This window comes from Trachypithecus francoisi, unplaced genomic scaffold (genome assembly GCF_009764315.1).
Source record: "Trachypithecus francoisi isolate TF-2019V2 unplaced genomic scaffold, Tfra_2.0 Lachesis_group11, whole genome shotgun sequence".
Lineage (NCBI taxonomy): Eukaryota > Metazoa > Chordata > Mammalia > Primates > Cercopithecidae > Trachypithecus > Trachypithecus francoisi.
In genome coordinates, this window is record NW_022681456.1 from 14,795,748 (window position 1) to 14,823,716 (window position 27,969).

The window sequence follows — 27,969 nt, forward strand, 5'->3', positions numbered from 1 at the left end:
CCTGTCCCCTTCTGTTCTGTTATCTATCTCTTACCATAATAGCCCATTATCCCCTTTTGTTATGGTGTCTGTCTCTTCTACAATAGTATATATATTTTTAAAAACACCCTAATCTAGAAGTTGAATTGCTGGGATGGCATCAAAAAGCAGGATGATGATAATGTTACTGACACTGTCCCTCTTTCCTAAAGATCAAACTCTACAGCTCCTAAGTGGTTAATCCTGTTTAAGAAATTATCTTTGGGTAAAGGATTATAAATCATGCTGCTATGAAGACACATGCACATGTATGTTTATTGTGGCACTATTGACAATAGCAAAGACTTGGAACCAACCCAAATGTCCACCAATGATAGACTGAATTAAGAAAGTGTTGCACATATACACCATGGACTACTGTGCAGCCATAAAAAAGGATGAGTTCATGTCCTTTGTAGGAACATGGATGAAGCTGGAAACCATCATTCTGAGCAAACTATCTCAAGGATAGAAAACCAAACACTGCATGTTCTCACTCATAGGTGGGAATTGAACAATGAGAACACTTGGACACAGGGTGGGAACACCACACATCGGGGCCTGTCGTGGGGTGCAGGGAACAGGGAGGGACAACATTAGGAGATATACCTAATGTAAATGACGAGTTAATGGGTGCAGCACACCAACATGGCACATGTATACATATGTAACAAACTTGCACATTGTGCACATGTACCCTAGAACTTAAAGTATAATTAAAAAAAAAAAAAGAAAGAAATTATCTTTGGGTAAATTGATCTCCTGTTGACAGAACTAGTTAAAACTCTTGGAGGCTGAAGTTGTCCAGTCACCAGATAGTTTATTTTTCAGGATTATATTCAGGAGAAGTTAATCTTGGTTCTCTTCTGTTTAAATTACAGGCATTTAATTCACCAGCAAAGATCATGGTAGAAAGTGGCAAATAGTCTGTCGGCACTGTCAGGGAATGAACTGTGTCCAGAAATAAGTTCTCCAGGAAAAAACAAAACACAAATATAAATGTTATAGGTTCTCTGCCTGGAATTTTCTTCTTATACATTAGCCCCTTATAGTTTATCTATTAATAAATGAATATTGTGATCGCCGTTGGGGAGAAGGGGTTATATATAGTCTTCTAAAGCTTTTTCATTTTGAAATACTAGTGTTGCCGGGCGCGGTGGCTCAAGCCTGTAATCCCAGCACTTTGGGAGGCCGAGACGGGCGGATCACGAGGTCAGGAGATCAAGACCATCCTGGCTAACACAGTGAAACCCCGTCTCTACTAAAAAATACAAAAAAACTAGCCGGGCGAGGTGGCGGGCGCCTGTAGTCCCAGCTACTCGGGAGGCTGAGGCAGGAGAATGGCGTGAACCCGGGAGGCGGAGCTTGCAGTGAGCAGAGATCCGGCCACTGCACTCCAGCCTGGGCGGCAGAGCGAGACTCCGTCTCAAAAAAAAAAAAAAGAAAGAAAAAAAGAAATACTAGTGCTATCTACCTTAAATGTACAGAGTTACTGAAGAGGTACCATGACCTAGTAAAAAGAACACAGGCCTTGGAGTCTGATAGGATTGGGTTGAAATTTCAGTGTAAACACTATGTGATTTGGTTTCGTTATTTAGCCTAGCTGAGCCTCAGTTTCTTCAGTTGGGAAATTGGAAAAATCATACCTATCTTGCCAAGCTACTGTTTTGAGAACTATGAATAACATATATAACATGCCTAAGGCAGTGAGTGCCTGGCATACAGTAGGAATTCAGTAAATGGTAGCGATTATTTTGTGATCATTAGTTATTATGGTTGTCAACGGGCTGGGCGCGGCAGCTCATGCCTATAATTCCAGGACTATAGGAGGCCAAAGTGGCCAGATCACTTGAGGTCAGGAGTTCTAGAGCAGACTGGCCAACATGGCAAAACCCTGTCTCTATTAAAAATGCAAAAATTAGTCAGGTGTGGTGGCACACACCTGTAGTCCCAGCTACTTGGGGGGCTGAGGCATGGGAATTGCTTGAACCCAGGAGGTGGAGGTTGCAGTGAGCCAAGATTATACCACTGCACTCCAGCCTGGGAGACAAAGCGAGACTCTGTCTCAAAGGAAAAAAAAAAAAAGGCCAGGCATTGTGGCTTACGCCTGTAATCTCAGCACTTTAGGAGGCCGAGGTAGGCGAATCACGAGGTCAGGAGATCGAGGCCATCCTGGCTAACACAGTGAAACCCCATCTCTACTAAAAATACAAAAAACTAGCCGGGTAGGGTGGCGGGCACCTGCAGTCCCAGCTACTCGGGAAGCTGAGGCAGGAGAATGGCGTGAACCCGGGAGGCGGAGCTTGCAGTGAGCCGAAATGCCACTGCACTCCAGCCTGGGCGACAGAGCGAGACTCCGTCTCAGAAAAAAAGAAAGAAAAAGAAAAGAACCCTTATGCTTTTTCAGGTAGTGTTTGTCTAAAGATAGGCGTATTCTTTGATTTTTCTTAGTAAAATTAAGCCCATTAGACACTGATTTATTTTATTTTGTTTTTTAAATTTTTTTATTTCAATAGCTTTTGTAGTACAAGTGTTTTTTGTTTACATGGATGAATTATATAGTGGTGAATTCTGAGATTTTAGTGTACTTGTCACCTGAGTATTGTACATTGTACCCAATATGTAGTCTTTTATCCCACACCCGCTCCTACCCTTCCTCTTCTGAGTCTCCAAAGTCCATTTTATTACACTGTATGCCTTTGCGTATTCATAGCTTAGCACCCACTTATAAGTGAGAACATAAATTATGTTTGGTTTTCCAATCCTGAGTTACTTCTCTTAGAATAATTGCCTCCAGCTCCATTCAAGTTACTGCGAAAGGCATTATCTCATTACTTTTTCTGTCTGAGTAGTACTCCATGGTGTATATATACCACATTTCTTTCCTTCCTTCCTTCCTTCCTTCCTTCCTTCCTTCCTTCCTTCCTTCCTTCTTTCCTTCCTTCCTTCCTTCCTTCCTTTAGTTCGTTCTTTTTTTTTTTCCCCCCGAGAGGGAGTCTCACTCTGTCACCAGGCTGGGGTACAGTGGCATGATCTCAGTTCACTGCAACCACCGCCTCCCGAGTTTAAGCAATTCTCCTGCCTCAGCCTCCCGAGTAGCTGGGACTACAGGCACGTGCCACCACACCCAGCTAATTTTTTTATTTTTAGTAGAGACGGAGTTTCACCCTGTTGGCAAGAATGATCTCGATCTCTTGACCTCATGATCCTCCCGCCTTGGCCTCTCAAGGTGCTGGGATTATAGGCGTGAGCCACCACGCCTGGCCACCACATTTTCTTTATTTACTCATTGGTCAGTGGACACTTAGGTTCATTCCATATCTTTCTGATTGTAAATTGGGCTGCAATAAACATATGTAGGCACTCTAATTTAGTTTAATCTTTACCAAGCAGAACAGTATCCACAAACTTGATTGAACTGACCTTCCTGAACCTTGATCTTACATAACAGATTGATCATACACAAAAACTTGATCGTTGTCTCTAAGTTATAAGGGAAACTACTGTTTTTTCTTTTAATGTAGCTAGCTCAGCATTTTTATGCTTCTACCTTTTTCCTTTCATTTAAAATATATGTATTCCACTGGGCGCAGTGGCTCACGCCTGTAATCCCAGCACTTTAGGAGGCAGAGGCGGGCAGATCATGAGGTCAGGAGATCGAGACCATCCTGACTAACATGGTGAAACCCGGTCTCTACTAAAAATACAGAAAAATTAGCCAGGTGTGGTGGCTTGTGCCTGTAGTCCCAGCTACTTGAGAGGCTGAGGCAGGAGAATGGTGTGAACCTGGGAGGCGGAGCTTGCAGTGAGCTGAGATCACACCACTGCACTCCAGCCAGGGTGAGAGAACCAGACTCTGTCTCAAAAAATATATATATATATATATATATATATGTATTTCATATCACAAGGTGACTTCAGAAGCACTCCCAATACCTATTCTGCTGTGTATGTAGAATAAGCTGTATTCAAACTACTGTATTTGACCAGGCACAGTGGCTCACGCCTGTAATGCCAGCACTTTGGGAGGCCGAGGCAGGTGGTTCACCTGAGGTGAGGAGTTTGAGACCAGCCGCCTGGCCAACATGGAGAACCCCTTCTCTACTAAAAATGCAAAAATTAGTCAGGCATGGTGGCATGTACCTGTAATCCCTGCTACTCAGGAGGCTGAGGCAGGAGAATCTCTTGAACCTGGGAGTCAGAAGTTGCAGTGAGCCCAGATCATGCCTCTTCACTCTAGTCTTGGCGACAGAGTGAGACTCTGTCTCAAAAAAAAAAAAAAAAGAAGAAGAAAACTATATTCTACAATAAGTATTGAAAAACTTTCTGTGAGGGAACATATAATAAGCATTTTAGGCTTTGGAGACTATTCAATGTCTATCATAACTACTCAACTTTGCCGTTGGAGCATGAAAGCAGTCATAGACAAACATTAATGAACAGGCATGGCTGTGTTCCAATAAACTTACAAAAGCAGGAGCTGATAGCTGAATTTGGCCCATGGGCCATAGTTTGCCAGCCCTTACTCTGTAGTATTCTGGCTCAGCAGTGAGCCTTGTCACCACTGCTCCGAGGATTTATTTGTTACATCTAGCAAAGACTTGAACATAGATGAGATCACTTGAAGCTAATACTCAGAGAATGCTCCCCAGACTATGGAGCTGTTCTATGGTAAGAGTACCTTTAGTCATGTGCTTCTCTATTAGAATTATTTCTTCTACCATCACATGGTTAGCCATTTTTTCTGCTTGTTCCTGGGCAGAACACTTGCTACTTATAGGCCTTCTCATTCCTGCTTCAAATCCAAGCTACTGCCTTTTATTGAACTGAGTTGTTTTTTTGTTTTTGTTTTTGTTCTTTCATCCTTTTCTTTTCAAATTTGGTTTTCTCTTGCTTCAGTCTCCTTTCCCTGCTGTTTCACTGTTTCTCCTATGCAACTCAATGTTCTGAGAAGCTGGGGTTTTTTTTTTTAACCTTTTGCCAGTAAGTGGGAGGGTTCCAGTCCTTCTAATAGTGAATGAAGCCATCACATAGTATCTTTCATAAGCCCCGAGACTCAGTGTCTTCTCAGTCATTTTTGTAATAACTTGCTGAACAAAGATTCTTTGTTGACAGAGTTTATTGTGTGCTTTAATTTGCCTCACCTTCATTTATTTATTTAAAAGTATTTGGGGCCACCTGCTGTGTACCAGATACTGTTCTCAGCACTGAGAATGCGGAGATGAACATAATAGACGTTGCTCCTGCCCTCATGAAGTTTAGCAAAGAAGACACACATTAAATAAAGAATTAGGCTAAGCACAATGGCTCATGCCTCTAATCCCAGCACTTTAGGAGGTGGGAGGATCGCCTGAGCCCGGGAGTTTGAGACAAGCTTGGGCAATATAATGAGACCTCATCTCTACAAAAACCTTAAAAAAATTAACCAAGCTTGGTGACATGTGCCTGTAGTCTCAGCTACTAGGGAGGGTGAGGTAGAAGGATGGCTTGAATGAGAGAGAGAGAAGGAGGAAAGGAAGGAAGGAAGGAGGGAGGGATGGAGGTAGGAAGAAAGAAAGGAAGGAAGAAAATAATTATGCAAATAGGCCAGGCATGGTGGCTCATGCCTATAATCCCAGCACTTTGGGAGGTTGGGGCGGGCAGATCACTTCAGCCCAGGAGTTTGAGACCAGCCTAGGCAACATGGCAAAACCCCATCTCTACAAAAAAAAAAAAAAAGGCAAAAAAATTAGCTGGACTTGATGGCACATGCCTATAATCCCAGCTACTCAGGAGGCAGAAGTGGGAGCATCACGTGAGCCCAGGAGGTCAAGGCTGCAGTAAGCCCAGATGCACTCCCTCCAGCCTTGTGACAGAGTAAGAGTCTGTCTCAAAAAAATTACACAAATAATTAGGGCTGTGATATGTGGAAGAAAGGAAAAAATATAATTTGCAATGACAAAATCTAATAGGAGACCTAGTCTGAGAGGTCAGGGAAGGCTTCCCCGAGGAAGTGATTATAAACATATAATAAATCCTGAATACATACTTATTAAATTCATGTAGAAATGAAATTATATTCGAGATGAAACCTGAAAGGATTGTCGATAATTAGCCTGTAATACCAGCACTTTGGGAGGCTGAGGGAGGAGAATCTCTTGATCCCAGGAGTTTGAGGTTAGTGAGCTGATCACGCCACTGCGCTCCAGCCTGGGCAACAGAGCAAGACCCTGACACATACACACATACACAAAAAGATTTACCCAGATAAAGTTTAGGGAGCAAAAGGGAAAGGGGTGTCCAGATCAAGAAAACAGCGTTTGTGAAAAACACCAAGCTTGGTTCTTTGAGTGAAGCACTCGTAAAGCATGAGAGAGGGAAAAATTGGGTACTTCTCAGAATTGGGCTCCGGAGGTAGCCAGACCCATGATAATGAAGTCCAAGAGACTGAACGTTTTCTTGTCACAGATGTTTAAGGATTCGGACTTTGTCCTAAGAATGATGGGAAGCCATTAATGGTTACATGATGAGTTCCTAGTTCCACATGGTTTTATTTATTTATGAGATAAGGTCTCACTCTGTCACCCAGTCTGGAGTGCAGTGGCGTGATCTTGGCTCACTGCAACCTTCACCTCCCAGGTTCAAGTGATTCTCCTGCCTCAGCCTCCCAAGTAGCTGGGACTACCGGCACAAGCCACCATGTCTGGCTAATTTTGTATTTTTAGTAGAGATGGGGTTTCACCATGTTGGCCAGGCTGCCATGTGGTTTTAAATACGGTTGGTCCTCCCAATCTGTGGTTCCACATCCATAAATTCAGTCAACCACAGATCAGAAATATACAGGAAAAAAAAAAAGGAGAGTTGAGTCTATATAGGAAGTTGTTTAGGAAAGAATGACAAGAAAACTATACAAGTCTGAACATGCGTAGACTTTTTTTCTTCTCATTATTTTCTAAACAATGTGGTATAACAACTATTTACATAGAATTTACATTATACTAGATATCATAAGTAATCTAGAGATGATTTAAAGTATACGGACAGAAGTATGTGTGCAGGTTACATGCAAATACTATGCCATTTTATATAAGAAAGTTGAGATCCATGGATTTTGGTATATGCAGGGGAGAATGGGAACCAGTCCCCCACAGATACCTAGGGATGACTATACTTGAAGTTGCCAGAAATCCAAGCTCTACAAACTTCCTAAAATCTGCCCCCTGAAAAATAAACCCAAACCAGATTTTCTTTTTATCTTTTGCATTTGAAACAGATAGAAATCCATTTGTCCACACAGCAACTTCCAAATTTCCACTTGTTAACAGTTCATATCACTGTAATACCAGTATCTGTTTGATAAGTATAAAGTATCCTATTGAGAGGTCAATAAAAAATACTTGGGAGGCTGAGGCGGGCAGATCACGAGGTCAGGAGATCGAGACCATCCTGGCTAATATGGTGAAACCCCGTCTCTACTAAAAATACAAAAAATTAGCTGGGCATGGTGGCATGCGCCTGTAGTCCCAGCTATTCGGGAGGCTGAGGCATGCTGCACTCCAGCCTGGTGACAGAGTGAGACTCCGTCTCAAATATATATATATATACACACACACACACACACACACACACACACACATATATATACACACACAATATATATATACATAAAATACATATATATACACAATAAAGTAACTGTCTAGATATATATATAGACTACTATATTTCAATTTTTTAAATTTATTTTTGAAACAGAGCCTCACTCCATCACCCAGGCTGGAGTGCAGTGGCGTGATCTCAGCTCACTGCAATCTCCGCCTTCCGGGTTCAAGCAATTCTCCTGCCTCAGCCTCCCAAGTAGCTGGGATTACAGGCGCCCGCCACCACTCCTGGCTTTTGTATTTTTAGTAGAGACAAGGTTTCACCCTGTGGGCCAGGCTGGTCTCGAACTCCTGACCTCAGGTGATCCACCCACTTGGTCTCCCAAAGTTCTGGGATTATAGGCATAAACCACCTTGCCTGGCCTAGACTACTATATTTCAGAGATGCAGAAATCACTTAGTCAAGACTATAAGATGCCCCTCCAAAATATAACAAATGAATAGGTATAGTTGTCATCTGCTTAAGTGATACAAATGACTCAAAGTTTACTACTTTTCAACCTTGTCCATTCTGGTTTCTTGTTTTGTTTTTTAACTACTCTGGCTGTGCACAAATTTTTCCTTCTGTGAGTGAAAATGTCTTTTCTGTAACTTCACTTCTTAGCCTTGTTCTGTTTTTTGAACTGCACAGAATAAGCCCAATTTGTCATTTTAGAAGTGGTTAATAGAAGAGCCTTTACCTAAAAACTAAGGTGCTCTGATGAAACTAGAGATCAGATTATGAATTAGAAAGTGGGACTAGATAAAAAAATCCATTAGGGTAAGCACAGTAGTAAGAGATAGTGATTCTTCTTTCTTCTTTCTTCTTCCTCCTCCACCTCCTCCTCCTCCTTCTCTTCTTCTTCTTCTCCTTCTCCTTCTTCTTCTTCTTCTTTCTTCTTCTTTCTTCTTTCTTCTTCTGTTTCTTGAGATGGAGTCTCGCTCTGTTGCCCAGACTAGAGTGCAGTGGCACGATCTCGGCTTGCTGCAAGTTCTGCCTCCCAGGTTCACGCCATTCTCTTGCCTCAGCCTCCCAAGTAGCTGGGACTACAGGGGCTGGCCACCATGCCCGGCTAATTTTTTTTTTTTTTTTTGTATTTTTAGTAGAGACAGGGTTTCACTATGTTAGCCAGGATGGTCTCAATCTCCTGACCTCGTGATCCACCCGCCTCGGCCTCCCAAAGTGCTGGGATTACAGGTGTGAGCCTCCACGCCTGGCCTGGTAGTGATTTATCTTCTATTCCATAACAACTAATAAATAGCATAAAATTAACTGTACTCAGAACTAGAGACTTGTTTCTTTCCTTTGATCCACAAATGGAACCCGTAATGTGTGAATCGCATTTTATTACAAATTCTGGGGGAATAAGTAAAAGAAAAAGAATATTCAGGTTATAAGATCTTGTGCTCTTAGAGCATATGATTTCTTTTGAGAGAAAAGATTTGTATGATGATGCAGATGTAATAGGTGAACACATGCCAAATGACCAGTATGCCAAGGGAGAGTTGGAGGAGTTCCAATAAAGAGATCATGGTGGGCTGCAGAGGAATAAATCCTCTACCAAGAAATACCTGGCCAGATGCAGTGCATCATGCCTGTAATCCCAGCACTGTGGAAGGCTGAGGCAGGAGGATAGCTTGAGCCCAGGAGTTCAATACCAGTCTGGTTTAAGACGGGGTCTCACTCTGTTGCCCAGGCTGGAGTGCAGGGGTACGATCTCAGCCCACTGCAACCTCCACCTCCTGGGTTTAAGCAATTCTTCTATATCAATCTCCCAAGTAGCTGGGATTACAGGCTTGTGCCAACATGCCTGGTTAATTTTGTATTTCTAGTAGAGACAGTTTCACTATATTGCCCAGGCTGGTCTCGAACTCCTGGCCTCAGGTCATCCACCTGCCTCGGCCTCCCAAAGTATTGGGATTACAGATGTGATTCAATGCGCCCAACTGCTATACAAAAAAAAAAAAAAAATTGTTTAAATTAGCCTAGCGTGGTGGCACACACCTGTAGTCTCAGCTACTCAAGAGGTTGAGGATCTCATGAGCCTGGAAGGTCAATCCTATAGTGAGCCATGATTGTGCCACTGCACTCCAGCCTGGGCAACAGAGCAAGTCCTCATCTCAAAAAGTAAATAATTAAAAAATAAATGCCTGACTCACTGAGTTTCTCTTTTTTTTTGTTTTTTTTTTTTTTGTTTTTTTTGTTTTGTTTTGTTTTGTTTTTTTGAGGCGGAGTCTTGCTCTGTCGCCCGGGCTGGAGCGCAGTGGCCGGATCTCAGCTCACTGCAAGCTCCGCCTCCCGGGTTTACGCCATTCCCCTGCCTCAGCCTCCCGAGTAGCTGGGACTAGAGTAGCTGGGACTACAGGCGCCCGCCACCTCGCCCGGCTAGTTTTTGTATTTTTTTTTTTTTTTTTAGTAGAGACAGGGTTTCACCGTGTTAGGCAAGATTGTCTCGATCTCCTGACCTCGTGATCCGCCCGTCTCGGCCTCCCAAAGTGCTGGGATTACAGGCTTGAGCCACCGTGGACCAGACTTTATTTATCATTTATACTCTTCTTCCTCCTTCCCATTTCTCTCTCTACCGTCACTCTTAGCAATTATTTGGTCTGAATGAGAAGTCAAACAGTATTTACTGAATAGAATTGGCTTATCTCCCCTGCTCTGTTAGTAATTTTATTTATTTATTTATTTATTTATTTATTTATTTATTTATTTAAGATGGAGTCTCACTCTGTCGCCCAGGCTGGAACGCAGTGGTGTGATCTTGGCTCGCTGCAAGCTCCACCTCCCTGGTTCACTTCATTTTCCTACCTCAGCCTCCTGAGTAGCTGGGACTACAGGCACCTGCCACCATGCCCAGCTAATTTTTTTTTAATTTTTATTTATTTATTTTTTGTAGAGACGGGGTTTCACTGTGTTAGCCAGGATGGTCTCAATCTCCTGACCTTGTGATCTGCCTGCCTCGGCCTCCCAAAGTGCTGGGATTACAAGCGTGAGCCACCGCGCCCAGCCACTCTGTTAGTGATGTTTAAGATGTTTCATTTTGGGGCTGGGCACAGTGGCTTATACCTGTAATCCCAGCACTTTGGGGGGCCAAGGCAGGTGGATCACGAGGTCAGGAATTCAAGACCAGCCTGGCCAATATGGTGAAACCCCATCTCTACTAAAAATACAAAAATTAGGCCGTGCGCAGTGGCTCAAGCCTGTAATCCCAGCACTTTGGGAGGCCGAGACGGGCGGATCACGAGGTCAGGAGATCAAGACCATCCTGGCTAACATGGTGAAACCCCGTCTCTACTAAAAAAATTAAAAAACTAGCCGGGCATGGTGGCGGGCGCCTGTAGTCGCAACTACTTAGGAGGCTGAGGCAGGAGGATGGTGTAAACCCAGGAGGCAGAGCTTGCAGTGAGCTGAGATCTGGCCACTGCACTCCAGCCTGGGCAACAGAGCGAGACTCCATCTCAAAAAATATATATATATATATTGCATTTTATAGTAATCTTTTTCCCTTATTCAATGTTACTTTACTTTCTGAATTTTTAAAGTGAATATGAATTTTTTCTTTTTCTTTTTTACCAAATACCCAGACTTCAAGGAGAGAATACATATTTTTGAGCTAAAACGCACATACAAAAATCTTCACACCTATTGTGGGAAAATATGCAAAAGCCAATTTTTTCAAGATATGTGAAAAAAAAAAGAAAGAAACTTTTCTTTCACTCTTTTGAAATGGGTTCTGTTAGGAGCTTTGCCAATGTACATTTAATGTCCAGCAGCTTCTGAATGGCTATCTTGGGCCAACCTTAGAGATTAAAATAAGTGGATTATGTGGCATGATGACAGTAATGAGCTATTGATTTAGCAGCAAAGCTTTGCTTATCATTTCTTATTTCTCTGTCTGCCTGATTTCCTTCAAGAACTACTTTATCGTGTTTCTTTCCTCTTCCAGCGGAACGGAAGCCCCCCCTTTTCAACATGAATGCAATGAGTGCCTTATATCACATTGCTCAGAATGACTCCCCAACGTTACAGTCTAATGAATGGTAAGACTCTGCTATCATTTGAAATCTCTAAGAAAATCACCATATGTATTTGGCATTTTTATTACCTTACATTTTAAATATCTGACCTAGAAGGCATTTCTTTCCTTCATTGTATGTTGTTGCCTCACATTGTATGTTGATGCCTCACAAGCATCAGCTGTCCACACATGAACACATGCATAGATTTACTTCTTTTTGCCTTCATCATGGCTTGCACTGTGTTCTTAGTGTGACTAGTAACCGAAATCCTGCAGGGAAGATGCCCTGCTACCCTCCTAACAAGTCTACTGTCCCAGGCCGTGATGGTCTTGTATTGATCATCTCAGCTGATACCACTTCTCAGCAGAGATAAGGGGCCCTCTATGATGTCATTATTTGTCCAGTTGTCTTTTGTTTTTTTAAACTACATGTACACTTAAATGTGTTGAGATAGAGCATGCATTATCTATTCAGATACATTGTGCCTTGCTGAAAAGTATGATATTTTTATAACTATTTGGGCCACAAGAGTTATTTTAAAAGGGGCAATATTAAAGAAGAGTGGATAAAATGGAACTTTTAAGATAGGAAGTGTTTTTATTCAGGAAGCCTACTCCCAGGTTGTGCATTGCTCATGCTCCAAATTTTACTACTTTGTTATAGATTGTGGGTAATAGAGGAATTAACAATTGGTAATTAAGAATATAGAGTGGAGACTAGGCCGGGCGCGGTGGCTCAAGCCTGTAATCCCAGCACTTTGGGAGGCTGAGACGGGTGGATCACGAGGTCAGGAGATCGAGACCATCCTGGCTAATATGGTGAAACCCCGTCTCTACTAAAAAATACAAAAAACTAGCCGGGCGACGAGGCGGACGCCTGTAGTCCCAGCTACTCGGGAGGCTGAGACAGGAGAATGGCGTGAACCCGGGAGGTGGAGCTTGCAGTGAGCTGAGAGCCGGCCACTGCACTCCAGCCTGGGCGGCAGAGCAAGACTCCGTCTCAAAAAAAAAAAAAAAAAAGAATATAGAGTGGAGACTATAAGAATTGTTGTCTTTGGAGAGAAAAATGTACATAAAACTATTTTATATAAATGTAGTATTTTTGTTTTCTGATATATATTATGAGTTGACCTTCCTTGTATGTTAAGATGTATTTGTATGTTGACTGACTTGAAACTTGTCCTTACTCATTATCCAAAAGAATTAATTTTAGATATCGTAACTTGAAAATGCTCCAGTTCTCCTGATATTCCAAAGGAGATATTCCAGATATCTCCTGATATTCCTGATCTCCTTAAATGCAAAATTTTCTCTTGAATGAACATTGTTTTAAGTAATCAGTGTGCTCTACAGACCCTGAGCTTATTTTCTTTTGTGTATTTGCACACACAGGACAGACTCCTTTAGGAGATTTGTTGATTACTGCTTGCAGAAAATACCTCAGGAAAGGCCAACATCAGCGGAACTATTAAGGGTAATTTTTCAAATTTATATTTGAGGAGGGGGATTTAAAGTCGTATTATAGTGGAATATAATAAATCATTGCTGTGGCAGCTCATCATGACAAAGTGGTTTAGAACGTGCTGCCTTGTCATGTATCCAGAGATAAGTAGCTAGGCATAGAAATAACAATATTATTGCAACGTATGTGCTATGTATTCCCTGCGGATAGTTTTTCCCCTATCTTTTCCATTTTTTCCCCCTCCCTCCCTGTTCCTTTTTTGCCTTATAACAAATAATATTTCTCCTCCTTGCTCTAGTCATCATTGCGATGTTCCTGGGCCTAACATCTGCATAAATATTAATCCCGTGGTCTCAGGACAGAGCTGGCCAGTAGTTCAAACACCAGCTCTGGGATTTTCAGTTACGTTGTTGCCAAATCCTCAGGCAGTGAAGGTATATGATAACTATATAGAGTAGACATTTACATAGTATTATGACATGTTAGTGATAAGAGTATCACGTTAACCACATTTATTTGATTTAACTATCACCAAGCATCTCTTGTCATGTAATATTTTACTGTGGACTTTATACATAGGCAGTGTGTTGCATCAATATCAGTGTAGTATGTGGAAATATTTTACAGTAGAAATGTTTTATTTGGCACACAATAGTCCAGATTTCTTTAATCCTTTTTTTGCATGTATGTTTTTCAACCCTTTCTGTTTCTTCCATCTCTAGAATGGCTGACTTTTATTGTGTAGCAGTTTTGTTTGTTCGTTTTTAAGAAAAACTCAGAAGAGTCGTATTGTCTCAATTTGTAAAGCTTTAAAATGTCTGCCTTTATAATTGAAGAACACCTTGGCTAGGTGACAAGTAAGTTTTTTCTTCTTGTGAGCGGTAGGCCATAGGAGTATGGTAAGAGAAGCAACAGGACAAAGGGCTTGATCTTGTTCTCCTTTGTTGTGGAGCCCTTACATGTTTTAAACATGAACTACGTAGCAACATTTCCATGTTTCTTTAGGGGAAAATAGCAACCAGAACGAAACACCAGAAACACACAATAATATCTTTATTACCTTGAAATACACGAAGATCTTAAAAACAAACAAACAAAAAACCAAGACATAAAAATTATTACCATAAAAGGGAAAAAAATGTGGAGCTGGGTTTGGTAACTCATACCTATAACCCCAGCATCTCAGAAGACTGAGGCAGGAGGATCACATGAGCCCAGGAGGATTTTGAGGTTATAATGAGTTATAATTGTGCCACTGCACTCCAACCTGGGCAATAGAGTGAAAATACCATTTCTTTTAAAAGAAAGAAAGAAAAAAGTGAATAAATTTGGGCTATGTTAAAGTTAAGGATTACAGACAGCAAAAGGATATAAAAAGCAAATGGGTAGAGGTAAAGAAAAAAATGGAAGAGAAAAAACATAACAATTTAAAGAATCATGTTATAAGCAACGAACATGTAGTAAACCAACCCATTTAGGATGTTTTCAATGGTGAATAGGCTTAAGGAAATAAAATAGAATTAAGTGCAAATAATAAAAGTTATAAAGATGAGTATAAAGAAAACAATACATTTGGAAGACACAGGAGATCTAATATATGCCAACCTATTATTCCTGAAAAAGAAAACAAAACACATGGAACAGAAGATATTTAAAGATATCCTTGAAGAAAACTTTTCTGGAAATAAATGTTTTGATCTTTATTTGATTTGATTCCATCTTGATTTGATGGGCCAAATCAAATGAGCCAACTATTCATCAAATATTTACTGATTGTCTGCTGGGTGTCAAGTACTATTCTAAGCACAGAGAATACAGTAGTACACAATAAAAACATAGTGCCTACCCTTATGCAACTTACAAGAAAGGGCCAGGCGTGGTGGCTCATGTCTGTAATCTCAGCACTTTGGGAGGCTGAGGCGGGCGGATCACGAGGTCAGGAGATCGAGACCATCCTGGCTAACACGGTGAAACCCCGTCTCTACTAAAAATACAAAAAATTAGCCGGGCGTGTTGGCAGGCACCTGTAGTCCCAGCTATTTGGGAGACTGAGGCAGGAGAATGGCGTGAACCCAGGAGGCGGAGCTTGCAGTGAGCTGAGATTGTGCCACTGCACTGCAGCCTGGGCAACAGAGCAAGACTCCGTCTCAAAAAAACAAAAAAGAAACTTACAAGAAGGAGTAAGAAATCAGTAGGCTGGGCATGGTGGCTCACGCCCGTAATCCCAGCTCTTTGGGAGGCCGAGGTGGGAGGATCACGAGGTCACCAGTTCGAGACTAGCCTGGCCAACATGGTGAAACACATCTCTACTAAAAATACAAAAATTAGCTGGGTGTGGTGGCAGGTGCCTATAATCCCAGCTACTTAGGAGGCTGAGGCAGGAGAATTGCTTGAAACCGGAAGACAGAGGTTACAGTGAGCAGATTGCGCCACTGCACTCCAGCCTAGGCAACAGGGCGACACTAGGTCTCAAAAAAAATAAAAAGAAAAAAGCAAAGAAATAAATATATGTTATAGTGCCAGTTGATGGTAAGTGTTGTGTAGAAAAATAAATTAGACAAGCATCAAGACTGACAGGTGCTGCTGTTTTAGGTAAGGAGAAGGCCATTCAAGCAGGTGACATTTAAGCAGATCCCTGAAGAGTGGGGACCATGAAACTGATCTTCGTTGATCAATAAATCATGTCCTGGTGAAGTCCCTAAACTCCAAGAATAAAGAAAGATTCATACAAACAGACTGAAAAAGTTTATTTTGGGGTGGATAAACCAGCTGGCTCCAGACCTACCTCTTCAGGAACAGTCAAAGCCAGAAAACAATAGAAAAATGTTTGCAGAGTTCTAAGGGAAGTAAAATAAAAGCCAAGAATTGTGAGCCAGCCAAGGTGTTCTTAAATTATAAAGGCAGCTGACATCTTCAAACCCCACAAATTTAGGCAATGCAACCTTCCAGTGCTTTCCTTTTAAAAATTGATCAATAACAGAATCTAGCCAACGTAGAGATGAAGCAAAAAGAAGAAAAAGAGGGAGGAAGGCAGGGAGGAAGAATGAATGAGGGACTAGAGAAACTGGTAAAAGGGCTGGCGGTAAATATTGAATTTAAAGAGGCCCCTTCCCAAATACTTATTTATTTATTTATTTTGCATGGCTAAAGAAGCTGTATGTTCTTCATTTTGAATAGGTCATACAAATTTCCAAAAGGAAAAATATAGTAGAAGGTAGAACATGGGGCTGGGCACAGTGCCTCACACCTGTAATCCCAGCACTTTGGGAGGCTGAGGCAGGCAGATCACTTGAACCTAGGTATTCAAGACCAGCCTGGACATGACGAAACCCCGTCTCTGCAAAAATTAGCCAGGTGCAGTGGCATGCGCCTGTAGTCCCAGCTGCTTGGAAGACTCAAGCAGGAGAATGACTTGAGCCTGGGAGGCAGAGGTTGCCGTGAGCTAAGATCCTGCCATTGCACTTCAGCCTCGGTGACAGGAATGAAACCCTGTCTCAAAAAAAAAAAAAAGAAGAAGAAGAAGAAGATCCGGGTGCAATGGCTCACACCTATAATCCCAGCACTTTAGGAGGCTGAAGTGGGCAGATCACCTGAGGCCAGAAGTTCAAGACCAGCCTGGCCAACATGCAGAAACCCCATTTCTACTAAAAATATAAGTATTAGCCAGGCATGGTGGTTCACACCTGTAGTCCCAGCTAATTGGGTGGCTGAGGCAGGAGAATCGCTTGAACCTGGGAGGTTGCAGTGAGCCAAGATCGTGCCCCTGCACTCCAGCCTGGGCAACAGCGAGACTCTGTCTCAAAAAATAACAAGAGAAGGTAGAACATGAAAAAGAAATCTCCCTCCCATTTCAGGCCCCCTCACTAGCAACCACTGCACCTATTTTGTACCTCTCCTTCTAGAGATATTTTATGCATATAAAAGTAAATATTGTTTTTATTTTTTGCACAAATGACAGCAAACCATTAAAACCGTTCCACCCTGATTTTTCTTTTTACTTTACAGTATGCTTAGGATATTGTTTTGTATTACTACGTGCAAAGCTACCTCATTCTTTTTAATGGCTCCATAATATTCTCAGATGGACCATAATTTGTTTAACCAATCCATTTAGGATGTTTCCAATCTTTTGATATTACAAACTGTGCTGCAATTAATGTCCTCATGTATATGACATTTTGTACCTGTGTAAGAATATCTTAAGAATAAATTTCAGGGCCAGGCGCGGTAGCTCAAGCCTGTAATCCCAGCACTTTGGGAGGCCAAGGCGGGTGGTGGATCACGAGGTCAGGAGATCGAGACCCTCCTGGCTAACACGGTGAAACCCCGACTCTACTAAAAATACAAAAAACTAGCCGTGCAAGGTGGCGGGCGCCTGTAGTCCCAGCTACTCGGAGGCTGAGGCGGGAGAATGGCGGGAACCCGGGAGGCGGAGCTTGCAGTGAGCGGAGATGGCGCCACTGCACTCCAGCCTGGGCGACACAGGGAGACTCCGTCTCAAAAAAAAAAAAAAGAATAAATTTCAGCCGGACACGGTGGCTCATGCCTGTAATCCCAGCACACTTTAGGGGGCCAAGGTGGGCAGACCACGAGGTCAGCAGTTCAAGACCAACCTGGCCAACATGGTGAAACCCTGTCTCTACTAAAAATACAAAAATTAGCTGGGCATGGTGGCATGCATCAGTAATCCCAGCTACTCGGGAAGCCAAGGCAGGAGAATCACTTGAACCTAGGAGGCAGAGGTTGCAGTGAGCCAAAATCGTGCCACTGCAGCGTAGGCAATAGAGCAAGACTCCATCTCAAAAAAATAAAAAACAAATAAAAATAAAAATAAATAAATTCCTAGAAGTGGAATTGCTCATCAATGTGGATTTTAAATTTACATAGATATTGCCCATTTGTCCTTCAAAGCATTTGCACCAAGTTATAGTCCCACTGTGAAAGTATGAAGACTGATACTTTTTGAACTTTGTCAGATCAGTGAAAACTTTTCTCACTATAGTTTTAATTGGTATTTCTCATTATGGGAGATGTTGATCATCTCTCTCATATGTTGAAAAGCCATTTGTATTTCCTTTTTAATTTATAGTAGATCTTGGTTTTTTTTTTTTTTTTCCTATTTCTCTTTTGACATTCTTTATGCTGATGTTTTCTGGAGAAGAGGTGAGGAGAGTTATGCAAAAATTTGTTACAAGGAGTAAGGTAAAAATCTACCTTTTTTCCCCCCCAGTTAAGCTATCTACTTACTCCCAAATATTTTTCAATAATCCATCTTTTCCACACATTTTTGCCCTGACATTAAAACATCACTTTCACACTTAATCCATTTAAATAAACAACTGAGGTAAAATTATTGAAATGGTTAAAGGACAGATGTAAATGTTATAAACATTTGCAATGTAAAAATAATGTAATTAGAAAAATCTAGGGCAGGAAAAACATATGTATACTAATTTCCTTATCTTTAGGAGTAGATGGACAATAATATTTCTTAAAATATATAGGACAAAAGAACTAAAGTAACTTCAATCTCATAAAACCTTTAATAATTTTTTTTAACTTTAAAAGGTCTTTTGGCCGGGCGCGGTGGCTCAAGCCTGTAATCCCAGCACTTTGGGAGGCCGAGGCGGGCGGATCACGAGGTCAGGAGATCGAGACCATCCTGGCTAACACGGTGAAACCCCGTCTCTACTAAAACATAAAAAAAACTAGCCGGGCGAGGTGGCGGGTGCCTGTAGTCCCAGCTACTTGGGAGGCTGAGGCAGGAGAATGGCGTGAACCCAGGAGACGGAGCTTGCAGTGAGCCAGGATCCAGCTACTACACTCCAGCCTGGGCGACAGAGCGAGACTCCGTCTCAAAAAAAAAAAAAAAAGGTCTTTTAGGAACAGATAACTCTTTTAGTGAAGAAATTACAACTAAAGTTAAGCAGTTGTTTCATTTTTTAATTTGTGTGTGTGTGTATGTGTGTGTGTGAGTGTGTGTGACAGAGTCTCATGCCATTGCGCAGGCTGGAGTGCAGTGGTGAGATCTCGGCTCACTGCAATGTCCACCTCTCAGGTTCAAGCGATTCTCCTGCCTCAGCCTCCTGAGCAGCTGGGATTACAGGCACATGCCACCATGTCTGGCTAGTTTTTCTATTTTTAGTGGACAGAGGGTTTCACCCTGTTGGCTGGGCTGGTCTCAAACTCCTGACCTCAAGTAATCCACCCGCCTCAGCCTTCCACAGTGCTGGGATTACAGGCATGAGCCACCATGCCCAGCCTACGCAATTGTTTTAATTCAGTCTCTTCTAATTCTGTTAAATACAAGTATACCTTAATTTAATCGATTATACTTAAAATTAGCTTGTATAATAAGATTCCCATGTAAAGCGATTTATAGTTATTCATTGTTCTGAAAGAGAGGGACATGTCTAAAATGATATTCTGTAACTTAATATTTATGTATTTCTTTAGAGATGGTAGAATTTCAGGTGTTTTTTTTTTTTTTTTTTTTTGGAGATGGAGTTTTGGTCTTGTAGCCCAGGCTGGAGTGCAATGGCACAGTCTTGGCTCACTGCAACCTCCCAGGTTCAAGCGATTCTCCTGCCTCACCCTCCCTAGTAGCTGGGATTACAGGCATGTGCCACCCCGCCTGGCTAATTTTGTATTTTTAGTAGAGACAGGGTTTCTCCATGTTGATTCAGGCTGGTCTCAAACTCCTGACCTCAGGTGATCCACCCTCCTCGGCCTCCCAAAGTGCTGGGATTACAGGCGTGAGCTACCACGCCCGGCTGATTTTCTTTTCTTTTTTTTTTTTTTTTTGCATTTTTCTGTGTTATTTTAATGTGGAATGTAAACATATTTTTGAGAACAATAAAATCGTCCTTTTAAAAGAGTCTGAGGACATTCCAGTTGTAGGGGTTTGGAGAACAGTGGGCTTTTAAAAACAATGAGGAGGCCGGGTGCAGTGGCTCACGTCTGTAATCCCAGCACTTCTGGAGGCCGAGGGGGACAGATCACAAGGTCAGGAGGTTGAGACCATCTTGGCCAACATGGTGAAACCTCGTCTCTACTAAAATATGAAAAATTAGCTGGGCATGGTGGCGCATGCCTGTAATCCCAGCTACTTGGGAGGCTGAGGCAGGGGAATCGCTTGAATCCGGGAGGTGGAGGTTGCGGTGAGCTGAGATCATGCCACTGCACTCCAGCCTGGCGACAGAGCAAGACTCTGTCTCAAAAAATAAAAATTAAAAAAAAAAAATTGAGGAGATGAGATTGCAGGCAGAGAGAACATAGAGATGTGAAGGCAAAGGCCTAGAGGTGTGAAAGGTATGCACGGGTTTAGAACTGCCTGGAATGTACTATTGTGTAGGAAGGAGGAGTAGCAATGGCTAGATTTAAACCTAGAAATACAAGCAGGAACCTGGTTGTAAAAGGCTACACTTTATCTAAGGGACAGTGAGATATTAAGATGTAGAGTGTATCTGTTTGTAAAAGGCTTAAACAGGTAAGAGTTTATGTCATGTAATAGGAAGTCCAGGACGTTGGAAAAGGAAGTGGAGTAAGCAGTCCAAAGCTGTAAGCAGCTAAACAATGTCATCATCGACCCAAGCTCTTTCTTTCTACTTCACCATGCTTAGCATATACCTTTTATTGTCTTTGTTATAAAATGGCTGCTACATTGCCAGGACTCAAGTTTTAATTCCAGGCAGGAAGAAGGAGAGAGAACAAAGAGTAAAACACCTTCTCCTTATGTGTCTTGCCTTTTTATTCTAGAAAATAAAACCTTCCTCAAGAACATCTGCCTACCTCTCACTGGCCAGAACATAGTCACTTTGTAATCTGTAACCACAAAGGAGACTTGGGTTCAGTTCCTTTACTTTCTCATGTTTAAAGTAAGGCAAAAAAAAAAAAAATAGAGATTCGGGCTGAAAGCTGTGGCTCATGCCTGTAATACCAGCGCTTTGGGAGACCGAGGTGGGCGGATCACCTAAGGTCAGGAGTTTGAGACCAGCCTGGCCAACACAGTGAAACCCCATCTCTACTAAAAATACAAAAAGTAGCCAGGCGTAGTGGCGCACGCCTGTAATCCCAGCTACTGGGGAGGCTGAGGCACAAGAATCGCTTGAACCTGGGAGGCGGAGGTTGCAGTGAACTGAGATTGCGCCACTGCCCTCTAGCCTGGGTGATAGAGTGAGACTTTGTCTCAGATTAAAAAAAAAGAGGTTGGAATGGGGGATTAGTGGCATGTAGTATCTGTTGCAATGAATGATCATACCTGTATTTTAGAAAGATAATTATGGTAGCAGGACACCAGAAAATCACCACCACCACCCACACCCCCTGCAGAAAAAAAGTTTTAAAGCCTGAGTTGCAACTGTAGCTCTTCCACTAATTAGCTGTGGAAATCACCTAACTTCTCGGGGCCCAAATTTCCTCACTTGAAAAAGAAAAATTTTCTTTTCTCTTTTTTTTTTTTGAGACAGAGTCTTTCTGTGTCACCCAGGCTCAATTGATTCTCATGACTCAGCCTCCTGAGTACCTGGGACTATAGGCGCGCACCACCACACCTGGATAGCTTTGGTATTTTTTATTTTTATTTATTATTTATTTATTTATTTATTTTGAAACAGAGTCTCTATCACCTAGGCTGGAGTGCAGTGGCATGATCTAGGCTCACTTCAGCCTCCGCCTCCCAAGTTCAAGCAATTCTCCTGCCTCAGCCTCCTGAGTAGCTGGGACTACAGGCACGTGCCAACACGCCCTGGTAATTTTTGTATTTTTAGTAGAGATGGAGTTTCACCATGTTGGCCAGGCTGGTCTTGAACTCCTGACCTCATGTGATCCCCCTGCCTCAGCTTCCCCAAGTGCTGGAATTACAATTGTGAGCCACCATGCCCAGTCCCTAATTTTGGTGTTTTTAGTAGAGATGGGGTTTCGCCATGTTGGCCAGGCAGCTCTTGAACTCTTAGCCTCAGGTGATCTGCCTGCCTTGGCCTCCCAAAGTGCTGAGATCACAGGCATGAGCCACCATGCCCAGCCTTGAAACAGAAAATTTTCTAAGAGGCATTCCCATTAGAAAATTCTGTGACATTAAGTCATAGCTTTAAAAGTTTACTAAAACCCTATTCGCTCTTTATAATTGTAAGCACTGGAGGAAGAAAATGATCATACTTTCTTCCTTTCTTTCTCATCCTTGAAATGTGCAGGCTACACTTGCTCCTGGGAATGGTGTTTTTATTCAAAAAGGAGTCTGCCTAGGAAGAGGTATTTTATAAAAGCAACAGCAAAAACTGCAATTCCTCTAACAGAGTCAGAATGTAGAACCACAAGACATATAGATTGTTTTCTCACAAGGGCCCAATTATTTTTTATCTGTTTAAATTATTATTATTATTTTTTTTTTTTTTTTTTTTTTTTTTGAGATAGAGTCCCGCTCTGTCCTCCAGGCTGGAGTGCAGTGGCGGGATCTCAGCTCACTGCAAGCTCCGCCTCCCGGGTTCACGCCATTCTCCTGCCTCAGCGTCCGGACTAGCTGGGACTACAGGTGCCCGCCACAGCGCCTGGCTAATTTTTTGTATGTTTAGTAGAGACGGGGTTTCACCGTGGTCTCGATCTCCTGACCTTGTGATCCGACCGCCTCAGCCTCCCAAAGTGCTGGGATTACAGGCGTGAGCCACCGCGCCCGGCCCATCTGTTTAAATTTTTTTTTTTTTTGAAATGGAGTCTCGCTCTGTCGCCCAGGCTGGAGTGCAGTGGCGCGATCTCGGCTCACCGCAAGCTCCAAGTCCTGGGTTCAAGCGATTCTCCTGCCTCAGCCTCCCGAGTAGCTGGGATTACAGATGCGCGCTACCACACCCAGCTAATTTTGTATTTTTAGTAGAGACAGGGTTTCACCATGTTGGCCAGGCTGGTCTTGAACTCCTGATCTCTAGTAATCCACCCGCCTCAGCCTCCCAAAGTGCTAGATTATAGGCGTGAGCCACCACGCCAGGCCTACTTCTCCACTATTATTCTCTGTCTAACCTGCTATGGGCTGAGAAACTAGGAAACCAGATTATGTAACAATCATTAATAATATTGAAAGTGAGGGACGTTTGTATCAAGAATAATTTATGTACTTTAGAGCAGTTGTTTTCACTCCTCAGAGACCCTTTTTCTTATTGAGGAAATGAAGTTGCCAGAATTTTGACCTCTGGATAAATTCAACAGCTGGCATATTTTCAAGCATACACTATATGACCACAGAAATAGAAAATAAAATATTCACAAGTCTGTTTTTCAAGGGATAATGCATATGGGGGTGAGGATTGAGGCAAGTTATAATAAGAATAGACCAAGGTGCGGTGCGGTGGCTCACGCCTGTAATCCCATCACTTTGGGAGGCTGAGGCGGGTGGATCACTTGAGCTCAGGAGTTTAAGACCAGCCTGGGCAACATAGTGAAACCTCGTCTCTACTAAAAATACAAAAATTAGCCAGGCGTGGTGGTGCATGCCTGTAATCCCAGCTACTCGGGAGACTAAGTCAGGAGAATTGTTTGAACCCAGGAGGTGGAGGTTGCAGTGAGCCAAGATTGCACCACTGCACTCCAGCCTGGGCAACAGAGTGAGGCTCCATCTCAAAAGAAAAAAAAGAATAGACTATACTCTGCATTGCTTTGGCTTATTATATAGTTTCAGATTTAAAAGTTACAAGCCTACCTACTACTTCTTAAAGTTCTGGTGATTTTTTTATTACTTATATGATAAAGTAAACCTCAAGAATTCTCATATGAAAAGATACTCAACATTCACTAATCATTAGGGACATGGAAATGAAAACCACAATGAGCTGTCATCTCACACCTGTTAGAAAGGCTATTATCAAAAAAGATAAGCGATAACAAGTGGCAAGGGTGTAGAGAAAAGGGAATCCTTAATATGCTGTTGGTGGGAATGTAGATTGGGGTTGCCATTAAAGAAAACAGTATGGAGGTTCCTCCGAAACCCAAAAATCAGAATGTTATTCGTTCCAGTAATCTCGCTGCTGGTTATACACCTGAAGAAAATGAAGTCAGCACCTCATAAATATATCTGTGCCCCCTTGTTCATCACAGCATTTTTCACTATATCCAAATAAGGAAACAGCCTATGTGTTCATCAGTGGATGAAAGGATAGAAGAAATTATGGTGCATGTGATATAGATATTTAAGACTCAATCATATATATGACTGAATAATATTTTATTATATTTATTATATATTTATTTATTTATAATATTTATTACATAATATAGTCTTTAAAAAGAAAGTGGTCCTGCCATTTGCAGCAATACATGTAAACCCAGAAGACATTATTCTAAGTGAGATCAACCAGACACACAAAAAAATAGTGTACAATCTCACTTATTTGAGGAAACTAAACAAAAGAATAAAATACAAAATTAAAGGTGGTTGAAAGAGATGGGGAATGGAAAGATAAAAGTCAAACGGTACAAAGTTTTAGTTACATGGGATAAATAAGTGTAGAGATCCAGTGTACAGCATGAGGACCATAGTTGATAATACTGTATTATATCTGAGAAATTTGCTAAGACTAAAGATTTTCGGTACTTTCGCCACCAAAAAGTAACTGTATGAGATCACAGATATGTTAATTTGCTTAACTGTAAAAATCATTTCACTATTTGTATGTGTATCAAAACATCTTGCCGTACACTTTAAATATAAACAATTTTTTTTTTTTTTTTGGAGACCAAGTCTTGCTCTGTCACCCAGGCTGGAGTGCAGTGGCGGGATGTGGGCTCACTGCAAGCTCCGCCCCTCCAGGTTTAAGCAGTTCTCTGCCTCAGCCTCCGGAGTAGCTGGGACTACAGGCACGTGCCACCACACCTGGCTAATTTTTTGTATTTTTAGTAGAGATAGGGTTTCACTATCTTGGCCAGGCCGGTCTTGAACTCCTGACCTCGTGATCCACCCGCCTCGGCCTCCCAAAGCTCAGGGATCACAGGCATGAGCCACCGTGCCTGGCAATGTGTACAATTTTTAAAAAGAATTCTCATATCCGCAAAACGGGGCTTAAGGAAGAAGAAAAAAAAGCATAGCTATCTCTTTACAAGATTTACAAAATACGAAAGGGCACATGACATGAAAATCGTATTTTGTTATTTCTGTAATATTTGATATCTGTACCTTGCACCTAAGGATGTTTCTTCATTATCAATTTATTTTTTTCTCCTCCCTCAATCAGCATGACTTTGTTCGACGAGACCGGCCAATACGTGTCCTCATTGACCTCATACAGCGGACAAAAGATGCTGTTCGTGAGCTAGATAACCTACAGTACCGAAAAATGAAAAAAATACTTTTCCAAGAGACACGAAATGGACCCTTGAATGAGTCACAGGAGGATGAGGAAGTAGGTTTAATTTATTTTAGCAGGTACTTTTAGAATGCCCACTATGTGAAAAAGTTCTAGACTGGGCACTCTGAAAAACTTTTGAGGATAAAAATTAATTGATGCTGTCTGCCTTAAGAGACATGAAGGGTTGTACAAGAGATGTTCATAAAATAACACTTATATAAGGCAAAGTATGAAAAGTGCTACAGAGGTGTTCCCCATTGCAGGGGTCCATCATGGGGAGAAAATAAGTCTGCTGGTGGGATTAGTGAAGGTTTCCTGGAGGACATAATGTGGGTGGTTTCTGACAAATGGGCATAGGATATTCTAGACTCAGAAAGGTGTGGTGCTTTAGGAAAATTATTCTGGCAACAGAGTGTAACGTGGATTTGAATGGGCAACATCCTGGCTAATAGTCCATGCAAGAGGTAATAAGGGCAGTGTCAATGCGAATGGGGAAAGGGGAACACTTTTGAGAAGCATCGTAGAGGTAGATTTGATAATCCATGGCTTCCCATTGACAGTGACAGATGAGGAGAAGTTTAAGGTGACTCTGAGCATTTGAGCCTGGGTGGCTAGGAGCATGTCAATACCAAGAACAGAGAAAATGAACCAGGGAGAAAGAGTAGGTTTAGGATGATTTCAGTTTCGTGCCTTTTGAGTTTAAGGTCCTGGCATTATATACTCTTGCTGGTATACAGATAGAAGTTTTCAATTAGAGAATCCTTAATGACCTTAGTAAAAGCAGTTTTACAGGACTAGGTAGAATGAATAGTAGATTACTGGGGTTGTATAATTCATGGGATTTGATAAGGGGGAGACAGCAAAAAAGTAATTATGTTAAGATTCCAAAATTGGGTTAAAAAGGAAAAGTAAGAGTGGGCAGCATGTAGAGAGGTCGATAAATATAAGACAGGCTTCTTCATCTTTAAATGCAGTAGAGATGGAGCCAGGGCAGAGTCAGAAGACAGAAGAAAGGGATGTAGTTAAAGAGGCAGGATTTCAGAACGTAGACAGAATAAGAACAAGAGTATTAGTGGAGGAATTAGCCTTGAATAAGAGAAAGGACTCTTCTTTCTCTAAGTTGAAATACAAAGGAAGACAAGAATGAAGAATGAATGTATTTTAGCTTTTTAATAGAAAATAAAACATAAAAGTATTTTATCAATAGTTCTAAAAATGAAGCTCAGAAAGTTGCATTGAACTATAAAATTTCTTGATTGCATATTTAGAAATGATCCCCTTTAATTGGGAAAATAAGCCTATTAAAAATATAATGTATTATCCTCCATTTTATATTACCCAGTAATTTTTTATATTGCCATGGCTAAGTAACAGTTTATTAAAGTTATATGTGTACAGTATGGTTCTTTGAGAACAAGGTTTATTTGTAGTTAAATGGATTTAATTATATTATTCAATCTTATATCAAAAGATATCCCACTGTGATGGATAAATTATATGTTCTGATTATTTTACCACTTTTCAAATAGTAGTCTTTGGGCCAGTAGTGATAAATACCAGTATTATTTAACAGATATATTTAATAAGATTACAGAGATAAGCATGATAGAATTGCTTGAGGGAGGCAAACTAATTACCTGTCCAGGAAAGTAGAATTAATATCCCTGCTTAGATATGAAGTTACTCAATAATAACTTGCCGAGGAAGCATATTGCTTGTCAAATATCTGAAAACTCTTTCCACTCCACTTGTTCAAGTCACCACTGCTGTATTTGCAGATATCCTAGAACTCACCTGTGTAGTGGCCGGCAGTCTTCCTCTAGCTCCTTGATGTTCCAGAAAGTCCCTTACAAACCTGGCTTGATTTTGCTGACTGAATAGCAACACGATAATATGGTAGTGTGTATGACAGGGGAAAGCCCTGGGATGGCAGCATTTGGAGCCTTGTGACCAGATGTCCAGAATGGCCCCTGGGGAAGGTATAAGAAGCGAATTTGAGATGTCTGAAAACGGTGGAGGAGTAGTGGAGCCAGTACATAAAAAGTTCATCTTTGCAGATTTGGCAGAAAAGCAACTTGACACTACAAAATTGAGTGTGCTTGATACTTTAGTCAACGGATTGACTCTTTATCTTCAGTCTTTTCTAACCTCAATGCCCCATATTTATAGGACAGTGAACATGGAACCAGCCTGAACAGGGAAATGGACAGCCTGGACAGCAACCATTCCATTCCAAGCATGTCCGTGAGCACAGGCAGCCAGAGCAGCAGTGTGAATAGCATGCAGGAGGTCATGGATGAGAGCAGTTCTGAACTTGTCATGATGCACGACGATGAAAGCACAATCAATTCCAGCTCCTCTGTCGTGCACAAGAAGGTACGTTTCATGATACCCTCCACAGAGGTGAGCTTTGTCAATCATAGTGAATCCAGTTCAAGTCACTTAGTTTCCAGATGTTTCAGTTACCTTTTTGCAACTGCAGTATGGGACCACACCTGGCATGAGACAGTTTTCTTACAGTC

The 27,969-nt window shown here is 41.7% G+C and overlaps 1 protein-coding gene across 7 annotated transcripts in view; it reads left to right on the forward strand.

Moving 5' to 3' along the window:
* Positions 1–27,969, forward strand: part of TAOK3 (TAO kinase 3) — a 237,520-nt gene that overhangs the window by 154,837 nt on the left and 54,714 nt on the right. For all 7 annotated transcript variants that reach the window (XM_033220428.1, XM_033220434.1, XM_033220430.1 and 4 more), the window contains 4 exons: positions 11,588–11,681; positions 13,052–13,133; positions 25,334–25,501; positions 27,617–27,823. In XM_033220428.1, the coding sequence (XP_033076319.1) occupies positions 11,588–11,681; positions 13,052–13,133; positions 25,334–25,501; positions 27,617–27,823 (551 nt within the window). The remainder of the gene's footprint in view (positions 1–11,587; positions 11,682–13,051; positions 13,134–25,333; positions 25,502–27,616; positions 27,824–27,969) is intronic.